We start from the raw sequence: 11776 nt of genomic DNA on the forward strand, positions 1-11776 counted from the left end.
TCAACTCCTTCGGTCCCGCGGCCGCCACTAATACCACAGTACAAAGAGTCTCCGGAGAGAGGCGATAAGGAGAGATTTGAGGTGCCGTTCACATCTGGCCTCATTTCTCGTACACAGCGGCTGTTATTTATCGACTTTAATTACCCCATTAATAAGGGAATATACATTGTTGGAGAAATGGTAATCTTCTAAAAGCACTCACCTTCCAAAAATAGAGAGCCTGTGCTGTTTAATTACAGGATGGGGAACGAGTAAATATGTTATTTGTGAATTAATATGGTTTGTAAGATGAAACGAGAGCGTAGGATTTGTTTGGACCGTGTGGTTGTTATTAGTTTGCCCTAGATGGCAGGGAAACACACAACTACACACAGAGCCCAAGGTTTCTGACTGGAACACAACACTCACTCAAAGTACAATTGTGTTGAACATTTTTGGCTTGTTTTGCCTCTTACGGAGTAAAAATGAAAAATGCTTTTTGTTTTTTGTCTCGCAGGAGTCTTTTCGTTTCTACGCAGACAAACTGAAGAAGCAGCGGTTGGAATCCCTGGGGCCGGCCGACGACTAAAAACACCTTCCTTCATTTTTTTTTTTTTATATACAGCAGATGTGCACAGCTTGTGTGTTATACTGTAATTGTTTGTTTTTGCCCTTCATAATGATGTCATGATATAGTTAACGTGTACATAAATATTTATGCAAATAAATGTAAACCCAAAACTTTAGTGGCTCTTTCGTTAGTTTCTTTTTTTTTTATCTTTTCTTTTGTTTGTTCATTACATGAGTGTCCCACAATGAGTTGTTTTCAACAAATGGAAATATTCATTTAAGAAGCATTAAATGACAACATGGATTATTTGTGAAAAGCTCAGTAAAGTTTTTTACCATTTCATTACCCGTAATCTTAGTTATGTAGTAATATATACAGTGCTGTATAATAAACATCTCATTGGAACAATCATGGATCAGCTGACATGCATCCTGCTTTCAATTTTTCTTCTTCTTTGAAACATACATTTATCAGGATTTAGCACAAGTGCAAAAAACGTACATTATCTAGCTTTTAAAACAAATGCATGATTTACAAAACCTTTCAAAAGATTTTTGATATAGCCTTATCGGCACACGCTTTGAGCGGTGAAATCTTCTACATACTTGAATAAATAAACATTCAGACTGGAACAAAGAAAAGCTGTTTATGGATATTTACCAAAGCTCTGCTCTAATCTCTTGCCAAATTGAACAAAAGTGTGGAAGGAAACGAACAGAACATCGCTGCCATCCAGTGGCAGTGAACTGAAGTCTGAAGAGATCTCGCTGTGACCGTCAGAGGACCAGCTCTTCTGTCCTGGTGTCTCTACTAGTGTAGGTTTGACCTCTGACCTCTCTCGTGACAGTATTGTCGTAGCAAACGTCATTGAATAGGCTACCAGTAATACATTGGAGCATGTTAAAAAAAATAACATTTAGATATCAAACCACTAAGTAAAAGTTGTGAAGCACTCTGTGTATTCCAACATTTTTGATTCCAGGTACATTCACAGATGCATTTACCTTGAATAAAATACATACACTACAGTTCAAAAGTTTGGAGTCTGTAGGCTATTATTATATTAAAAAAATTTTTTTTTGAAAAAAAGACTATTATGCTCACCAAGGCTGCATTTATTTGATCAAAAATACAGTGAGAACTGTAATAAAATATGTAACAATATTACTATATAAAAGAACTATTTTTTGTTTCAATCTATTTTAAAATATTTTAAAATTGCACTGGTTGCCAGTTGCCGCTCGCATCAAATTCAAGTCACTGACTTTTGCCTACAGGACAACCACTGGCTCTGCTCCCTCCTACCTAAACTCATTACAGACTTACGTGCCATCCAGAAACTTGCGCTCTGCAAGTGAACACCGTCTTGTGGTGCCATCTCAAAGAGGTGCAGAATCTCTTTCTCTGACCTTTTTCTGGTCTGTTCCATGCTGGTGGAATCCAGAGCTGCTGAGTCCGTGGCCATTTTCAAGAAACGGCTGAAGACGCATCTTTTTTTGCAACACTTGATCCATTAATACTCACTTTATCTTCTATTCTATATCTATTATCTTTATAAAAAAAATGAAAAAATTGTATAATAACTGATAAAAGCGTCTGCTAAATGAATAAATGTAAATGTAATGTATTCCTAAAATGGCAAAGCTGAATTTTCAGCATCATTACTCCAGTCTTCAGTCACATAATCTTTCAGAAATCACTCTAACATGTGGATTTGCTGTTTTAAGAAACATTATCAAAACATTTTTTTTCAGGATTCTTTGATGAATGAAAGTAAAAACACAAATTATTATAAATAAAATGTGTACTGATGCCAAACTTTTGATCTGTAGTGTAGGCTATATTGTGACACTTTTTTTGTTTTGTTTTTTTGCAAATGAAAGGTTACAGACATTTATTGTGTTACTTGCTCGTATCACATTTTTGTGAATTTTCTATTATATACTATTACGTTATGTAACATTTCTGCATGTCTTAGTGTTTTTTTTGTGTGTTATTGCAGTGGAGCTCATTCTCCCGCAGTTTTCTGTCTCAAAGGGAGGTGGACGGCTGTTTTCTCCTCGGTCAGGAGGAAGCTCAGAAGAGTTGGAGAACACCAGAGGATTTGTTCAAGCCAAATGCAGATGGCTGAGTAAAAGCTGAGATGCCTTAGAGAGGGATGACATCTTCCAAGAGCTCTTAGCAAGCTCACTAGCATCATTACATTTTAAAATGATATATAAGTGATGATATCAAAACAGTTTGGAATTATACTTCAAGTGGACCTACCATTTTTGTCTTCACAGAAAGTCACACTGAAGTCTTATACAAGCATGGCCCGTTTCAGTTTCCTCCATTTTAACAAACATTATTGTTGATAGTTTTCCCTGTCATATTCTTCTAAGACTTTAAATTTCATGTGCCGACACAAGAGCTACTGTATAACAGTTGTTTTGCTGTTCATCTGTTTCAGACTTTGCTGCTCGTGCGTCATATTTATAACCATCAATGGAGCAAAGCAACGTTGATCACTAGATTTGATCCATGCCTGGTCATAAAAAAAACCTTTTTACAGATCTCAAGTTAGCATAGACCCTACCAATTCTTACAATCGTACATTTATATATACTAAATACACAATTCATCTCCATATGTGGCAAAAATAGACTTCCATACACAAATATGGGGATGAGTGAAAGTCACGTGACTGAAACAGATGAGCAAGTCTAATAAAATATCTTCATTTTACAGAAACATTTGGCTCACAGTCAGACAATTTTAGAGAGAACTGGGTTGCACTTTATTTGACATGTATGTGCATTTATGTGTACTTAATGTACCTACAGAAAGTACTGAGTAATATAAGATAACAACATGGGTTAAGATTAGGTTCAGGGTTAGTAGTTATTATTACCCAGTTATTGTAATTACTATAGTACATAAGGAACAGGACTGTAAAATAAAGTGCTACCAATATTACTTATACAGAGACATCCAGATGTTGTGTACGACTGGAATATTTCCAGTATAAATTTGTCCTTAGACATTAGGTTGTATATTTAATTGTTAAATTCAAGTAATGTTTGAAACATCAAATCAGTAGTTTTTCTTTTTTCTTTCTCTTGCAGTTGTAGTTATGTATCTCTCTGTTCAACATCATGCCGCATTAAATCACAGCAGACATGTGGAATCAGACACAAATACATTCCGAGTAGCAAATTCTTAGGCCTAAATCTTAGCATAGATCTGTATGTTGCACCAGTGCATTTGGGTTTCTAAAACTTTCAAAGCTCTTGTAGTAGTATACTGTGACAAATCCACATTGTGACATGTTACAGTAAATCTGTTGAAAGGTATCTTCCAAACATGATGTCTAGTGGTTTATCAAAAAAGTTAATAATTACGTAAACTTAAAAGAGTGAAGGAAAAACATAGTATGTTACTGCCATCCAGCGGCAGTTAGTGGTAGTACAATGAAACTCAATATTAGTTGACGTAGTTTCAGCCTCAATCACCCAGTCATCTCAGAAGCCTTCAAACTGAAAACCAGAGATTGTTCTGTTGTGATTGAAATGCATCAGTACACTGAATAAAATGTCTGTAAAGAGTTAAATAATGAGATTCCATACTTTGAATCTTCAACATATTTGGCATAACATATTCATTTTGGTGAGAGCTATATTTTGACTTGACAGAGTTGTTTTTATAAAATCTGTGGTTATAAGACCGGTTTCTTGGCAGGAATAAGCTGCAAATGTGGACCAGATTTTATGCTGATTTGATCTGTCCTCCTCACCAGTCCTGACTGGATTTCTGTTTAATGAATCGGAGTGACAGATAATAGAGCAGTATAAAAACTAAAGCAACAGCAATAAGCACCAGGTAGCAGGAATACAGTGGATACTGGTTCATGTTCATCATCTCCACAATCTGAAAACAAAGCGTAACATTTTAATGTAATGGTATCCATTAATATAAACCATAATTGTTCAGTAAGGTCAGATTACTCACCTTAATACCATCAAATTCTACAGTATAGTTTCCAATAGAGATTGGAAGTCTGGTCCCACGGAACTGAATCTGCAGCATTCCCTCAAAACCCCATCGCATGAAGGATATGTAAGAAAACCAAGACGCCACTGTTGGTAATAAAAATCCATATTAATTCAAGGAATACTCGCAGATTTGTAGCTAGTGCCAATTCTGTTAACTCAGTGATGTTTTTTACCCAGCCACATGTTTTCCAGACTAATGACAAAGCCAGCAGTCAAGTAGAAGACAGTGAAGAGAGCGTTGCCCATGAAAGATGAGGTCTGCAATGTTGGCAGGGCTGCCGCCACAAATAGGGCCATGCAGCGACTGCAATACACCATCAGCCACACCAACAGGAAGCTGAGAAGGAAGCGGTCGGGGGCGCTGTTGAGCCCAGCCAACCAGTAGATGGGCACACCGTATACCAGTGTAAAGGCACAGTGCTCTGGCAGCTCACCAAGGACCTGAAAGAGACACTGGCGCTTGAAATATCTAATTTAACGTCAAGAGCTGACAAAGTCCACCGGCCAAACAGGAGCTAATATTCAACTGGTGACCTTTCCCTGTCATGTCACTCACTTCTGTTTGAACTGTTATGTAGCTCAGATGTAGCTCAGAGTTTCTACTTCTAACTGTGTTATTAGAAACATATATTAATAAATAGAATGGTTAAAGTCTAATAAAGTCGCCATGAAATCAAAATTAATTTTTTTTTTTTTTTTAAAGAATGTTGCAGTGTTTATTATAAATTATTTATCTGTGCAACTCCCCCTCCATACGACATCAGTTCTCTTCATGATGTGTCTCAGCGGAGGGTGGAACTAAATATCCTCCACATCTAACTGCAAACTGGCATTGAGATCTGCCTCCATTTAGTTAACAACACCCAGCTCCCTTCCTACGATCCAATCAATTCCTGACGGAAGAAAGCAAGTCCCACCCTTCATTTTTTCCTCATTCCAGAAGCAGTTTCACTTAGATATAAGTCACAATAGGGAAAAAAAGACTATCGCAACTACCAACTTTAAATTCAAAAGACTGGTACATGACATACAAATCTGTAAAAAAAAAAATGTATATATGATCAATAAGTCATGACATGTTTTTACATTACTTTAACTCATCAAAATAAGATTAGCAATTGTCAACTTTTTTTCTTACAAGAAACAACTAATTTTTAAAGTCAGTTTTTTAAGTTATATTAATGCCCTGATAGAACTTATACAAGTCGATTGACCGTAAAAATTTAAGGCCGCGATTTTTGCAATTCCCACAATTGATTTAATAAGCCAGAAGTTAATATAGAGCAACTTATATTTTTGACATAAAAATGCCCGTTTTTTAAGTACTTCAACTTATTTATTTCAGTTAGCTTTTTTAGTTTAAGTTTTTATCTAATATTTATATTTTATTTCAGCTTTAATTACTGAAAACAATTTGTAATAATTTTAGTTAACGATAACAACACTGATGTTTAGTCCTTCAATGAATCAGTGTGTTTGAACGTATGGGTTGAGTGAATAATTCAAATGACTCACTCAGAAAGACAGTCACTTGTCACCACAACCTACTGGTATAATGATGTAACTCGTGGGAAGAATCCCCACTACTACTAATTAATAAACTGTCAGTCTGTCTGGAACGCATAAACACAGAAAAGCAGAATGATATAAATAGTAATCGTCGCATGGCTAATCATATTCGAGGGCCAGATCTAGCTGTTGTATATTATTAATTACACTGCGGATTGTTATATCGTGCATCTATTGTAATACAGTTTTCAAAACCCAAGCAAAAAAACTGATCAACACTTTTGAATCTGTAACTGCAAGTTCATGAAAAGTTCTACAAAAAATATAATCCTATATCTGTCTAGCATTTACATTACAACAATGTAAAATTTGTATATTATATGTAAAAAAGTGATTTCATTGTGATGCTTTGCTATGTACCAAAGGTCTATACATAGACACCACTGTCATTTCTGAAGCTCTTACATAATGCAGTTTATTTACCTTGGCAAAAAAGTATGAGGTGACTGAATACATGCCATCTTCCAGTTCATGATAAAGCATGGCTCTTTCCGAATGACCTGTAAAAAACAAAATATTACACCACTGGACTTCAGGAGACACCCAAAAAACAACAACATTTAATTTACCTACACTTTGCGATGACGTCCAGCACAACAGCAAAGGGTGTCAGAGCTCCTATCATGTAGAGCAAAGCCACAGTATCTTGGATAGAAAGACCCTCATCCCCAGCTCCGAAGTAAAGGAAACCGATGAGCAGTGACATCAGCAAGGCTTCCAAACCATGAACCACCAGCGTCACCAGGTCCCGGTAGTTGTTAAATACCTGCCGCCTATAAAAAAGACAGGGAAACAGCTTTCAGGAGACACTTTGAGCTAAACATTTTTACAATAAAAAGTGTTTTCCAGTTTGTTTACCTGATTAGGATTGTGAACTGTTGCACTTTTCCCGGCAGGCGATCCCTCGGTTTGGAAACTGTGATCACTGATTCCTTATTCAAAACATGAGGAACACTGCTGGTGTAGAAATTGTATTATCAGCTTCTGTGCTTTTCATTTTCATTGATGTATGTGAGGTTATTAAATGCTTGTCATGAAAGCTTCAGTATGAAAGAAGCAATATGAATATCAACATTTACCTTTGAGGGGTGTCCAATGCTGAAGGACCACAGTCTTCTGATTTCCACATGAAATCCTCTGTGTTCTTTACCTTCTCTACAAACTGGGCTGCTAACGTCCTGGCTTTCTCCAAACATTGTGCTTCTTTTTCAGGACTGCGCCTATCAATGCTTATCAAGTCCACTGCAAGAGAAGTTCGCAGTTCAGATACAACAACCAAACCACATGATCAACTAAAGACATTGGTTCTTCTTTCCACTCACCGTAGTAGTCAGAGGGGTTGCAGTACCTTGGACACGGGTACCCAAGAGCAGTGAAATAAGGTACCAAATCTTTGGCCTGGCCGCAGTACACAGCTGAACCAGAAGACAGGAGCACCACCAGGTCAAAGAGCTGAAAGATATCTGAACGAGGCTGATGGACTGACAGCAACACCAGGCGGTTCCCTCGAGCCAGACGGTACAATGTAATGACCAAATTATGGGCCGTGAAGCTGTCCAGACCTGAAGTAGGTTCATCTAGGATGAGAATACCTGAAAAAACATAAAATATAACTAAAGTCACGATTCTGACCAGTATTATTTTAGTATAATTGAGATACTATCATGTTTTTATTTACTTTTAACTATTTTTTTTATATTATATAAAAAAATAATCATATTTAATTTTAGTCAAAGTTTTAGCTAATTCTATTTTGTCATTTTTATTGTTTTTTTTTTTCTATATCTAGTTTTTATTTTAGCAGCCTACATCAAGTTAAACTAAATGAAAATGAGTAATGCTGTCTTGGCAACTAGCTGCAATAAAATAAGTTTAGGATTTTCATATTTGACTTTAATTCAGCGTATTGTATTTCAAGTAGGCCTACGTTTTTTTACGTTTAACGTGTTTTAGTTTAATCTGCATGGTGTTTGCAACCAGTAAGCTACTTTTAGAAATGAGTTAGTTTAGCTTTTTTATAGTATTTTTAGTCTTTAATACTTTATGGTCTTCGGGTTTATAAGACTTTAGAAATAAAAAATGTACAAATCCTTTTGTACAAACAATCTGGCGAGTCAGAATAGTTCAACCGATTCGTTCAAACACACTCCAGACGCGACGGTTGCTTTGACTGTTTGGCGAAGCAAATATAGACAACAACTTAAATGTAAGTTACTTGATACTAACTTCTTGTTTATTTAACTGTTGCATAAAAGTAAAATCACGCCCATAATCGCACGTAAATCTTCGCCTCTTTTTCTAGACCCAAATCACAGATAGGCCTATATTCAAAGCAGCGCCACCTTTTGATTTTTAACGGGAAACTGAAGGCGAGGCAGTCAGGGGAAGACATCTCTTTGGGTTGGGTTGTACTGTGCTATTATTTATTTTATGTGTTTTTGGATTGTTCTGCTGATGAAACACTGCAAAAATACCTTTACAAGAAATTTCAGGTGACAAAAATTGCAGGCAACATGAACAGTGGCCTCGCAGCTTTCTTTCCTGTCATGGCGCTGCTCTGAATAAGGTCTATTCGGAACAACATCACTACTCCTGATATTGCTTTATTTCGAAGTCAAAACATTGTAAACATAATGTGCATGAATCATCAACAATAATATTTAGAACATGCTTTATTTAAATAAATACCATTCTTGAAGCTCAAATCGTTGAGCATGGCACTAGCAAGTTAGCAACGCTATGGTCATGGGTTTGATTAATGAACTGATAAAATGTGTAGTTATAAGTCACCTAGGGTAAAACCTTCTGCTAAATGCATTAATGTAAATAGGGTCACATTTGATTTCCTGTTGACTTAAAGCGTGTTTTCATTTCATACATGTTGGTTTGTAAAAGACTCACCTGGATTCCAGAGTAGCTGTACAGCGATGCTGACCCTCCTCCTCTCGCCACCTGACACTCCCCGCACATACTCATTCCCCACGCGTGTGTGGGCACACTGCCTCAGACGCAGCTCTGCGATGACCTCATCCACCTGTAAAGGTCAAACACCCCACACACCCAACAGGTGAGGGGATGCTGACAGTTAATCACGTATAACCTTTGGGTGATTATGTTAGCATTTACTGTATGCTCTCAGTTGCTCACCCGCTGATCTCTCTGTTTCTGTGTGAAGTGCGCAGGCAGCCGCAGTTTCGCCACAAAGGCCAGCGTCTCTCGTACTGTGAGATGCGGTAACAAGCGGTCATCCTGCCGCACATGAGCAATGCTTTTCTTCACCAGGGAACGTGTGGAAGGTTTCCCATTGATCAGAATCTCTCCTGATTTCATGGAGCCACCCTCATCTCGACATGTTATGATGTCCAGTAAGGAGGTCTTCCCACAGCCTGCAACAAACACTTTGTTTCTTTCTGGCTTTTTATGATGGTTTTATTCACTAAAAGTGCACTGTTGAAGAACTCTGCACATATAAAGTTTGACGTACCCGAGCTGCCAATGACAGCAAGCATCTGGCCACTGTGCACACGTAGATTTAGATCATTTATAACCGTCTGCTTGTTGCTGTGCATTTCCCAGGGCATCTTAAACTCTGACAGCCTCTCATACCAGGGTATCTGTGCTGCTGTGTCCACCTGTATGCAAATATAAATGAAATTATTTGGGCCCTTAAAATGTTTGAATGTTATTGTATTAGATTTGGGGTCTTCAAACTTTTTTAGGCAGAGGACCTCTTAGTGGACAGAAAGATGGTGCAGGGAGCCCATTATGTATAAAGCGGAATTATATACATTACTGAATTATAACTAAGGTATAAATCCTATAATTAATAAACTTAATACATTGTAATGTGGTATGACACATTTGGCTTCTTATCGTTGACTTTGTTAAAATATTGTATGTGGTTGATGTAAGAACTTAATATTGCTTTTTTTTTCTTTTTTTTTACAATTTACTTTTCAATAATTGCTAGACCCCATGTTAAATCAAGCAAAGTGGCATCAACAAAGTGGCTACTAACTTCAGTTTCTGATTCGGACCCATTCTTCGGCCTTCTGCATTTTTAGTGGATAAAGAGTAACCATTACAGAAACTATGAACATTAACACTAATATTTGAAAACCAGAAAATTATACTTTTTTTTCTTTGTCATTTCTAACAATTTATCATCAATGTGTTGTACAATGCATTAAAAAGTGTTTTTTGCCACTTAATTTGATATTTTATACATCTACAATTTAAAGGTTAAGGGTCACTAAGATAAATAAAATAAATTAATGTTTTTATTAAGGACGCATTAAACTGTTCAAAAGTAACAATTTATAAAGTGACAAATGATTTCAAATACATGCTGTTCTTTTAAAATTTCCATTCATCAAAGAATCCTGAAAAAATGTATCAGGTTTCGTTTCCACAAAAATATTAAATAGCACACCTGTTTTCAACATTATTAATAAGAAGAAATATGTCTTGCTCCGATTCAGCTCTGCCATCACAGGAATAAATTACATTTTAAAATATATTCAAATAGGAAACAGTTATTTTACTGTGTAATAATATTTCACAATATTACTGTTGTTTCTGTATTTTTGAACAAATAAATGTAGTCTTGGTGAGCAAAAGAGATTTCTTAAAAAAAAAAAAAAAATCTACTGACCAAGTAGTGAATGCAGTATATATAAATTGCCCATCATACATTTTAAATAACTTATATGTCCAAATTTCTTTTTTGGGCCCACTGCATGTTTGTATTTCTACTTAAAAAATGGATGAAGGCAAGTCAACCTTCTTTCAATATCTTAGTACTTTAGCAGAAGAAAACAGGAAGAAAAGTGTAATTTGAGGAGTAATTTGTTGTAAATGTAAATAAGACTGAAAAGATTTCTAACCTCATAGTTCAGATTGCGGACTTCTATTTCATTGCGACCTCCGCTGTAAGTAAAATACAGACTGCTGTCCTCCTCTGGAGATGAGAAAAGAGTGTCTCGACCCTGTGTGTGTTGAAACATGCAGTTGATGCACAGTGCAGATGCCTGTCACTTATATATTTGATTATCATTCATTTACATTTAAACACAATCTATTACTCTTGGTTCTTTGTGTCAGTACTTTTGGTTTAAAGTTTATCGGGTTTAATTAAGATTCCGCATTTTTTTTATCAGATCTACCAAATGCCAGCAGATAAGAGAACTGGACTGAGTCGTCTGCATGGTTCAGGGTCCATTTATGCAATAGAGCCATTTTTATAGAATCACACTCAATGAACTTGACTAAATAAAGCAATAGCATGGAAATAATCCTATACTCTTGTTATGAATGTGAATACAACACTTATAAAATGTGAACATCTTCCTCTGGATATAGGTTAACTTTTATGTAGCGACTGCTTGTATATTCATAGTTCATTATGAACTCACCCTGCTCTGTCTCTTGTCTCTAGAGCTGAAGCTGTCTCCTGAATGGAAAGCACTCTGGTCTGACATGGTGAAAAGGGGTCTGTGCCCCTCTGGTCTGGTGTCCTGCTTAGAGAAGTACCTGCTTCTCTTCTTGTCCTGGAGAAAACTGAGAAGTGGCAGAGAAAAGCTGCTCTAAATAGCAAATGGAGCAAAGTTCCACTGATAAGAGT

General features: G+C 36.4%; 2 protein-coding genes across 3 annotated transcripts in view; one reads left to right on the plus strand and one right to left on the minus strand.

Annotated features, from left to right (window-relative positions):
* Positions 1 to 725, plus strand: part of lrpprc (leucine-rich pentatricopeptide repeat containing) — a 70004-nt gene extending 69279 nt beyond the window's left edge. Inside the window, exon 38 of the mRNA XM_056238395.1 lies at positions 497 to 725. Coding sequence (XP_056094370.1) covers positions 497 to 568 — 72 coding nt within the window. The 3' untranslated portion in view covers positions 569 to 725. The remainder of the gene's footprint in view (positions 1 to 496) is intronic.
* Positions 726 to 4321: 3596 nt separating this feature from the next.
* On the minus strand, positions 4322 to 11731 carry abcg8 (ATP-binding cassette, sub-family G (WHITE), member 8). 2 transcript variants are annotated; one of them, XM_056238399.1, is made up of 13 exons: positions 11568 to 11731; positions 11040 to 11141; positions 9638 to 9785; positions 9301 to 9539; positions 9055 to 9187; positions 7476 to 7745; positions 7233 to 7395; positions 7012 to 7107; positions 6727 to 6926; positions 6577 to 6653; positions 4758 to 5025; positions 4541 to 4668; positions 4322 to 4459 (listed from the first exon to the last, which is right to left on the minus strand). In XM_056238399.1, exons 1-13 carry the CDS (start codon positions 11631 to 11633, stop codon positions 4322 to 4324), a joined length of 2028 nt encoding a protein of 675 aa, XP_056094374.1. In that variant the 5' UTR covers positions 11634 to 11731. The 2 variants fall into 2 exon arrangements, with proteins under 2 accessions (XP_056094374.1, XP_056094373.1); XM_056238398.1 differs by having other exon boundaries at positions 7012 to 7110.
* Between the last annotated feature and the right edge of the window lie 45 nt (positions 11732 to 11776).

The sequence above is a fragment of the Rhinichthys klamathensis genome, unplaced genomic scaffold (genome assembly GCF_029890125.1).
Source record: "Rhinichthys klamathensis goyatoka isolate OS25496 unplaced genomic scaffold, OSU_Roscu_1.1 h1tg000522l_1, whole genome shotgun sequence".
Classification (NCBI taxonomy): domain Eukaryota; kingdom Metazoa; phylum Chordata; class Actinopteri; order Cypriniformes; family Leuciscidae; genus Rhinichthys; species Rhinichthys klamathensis.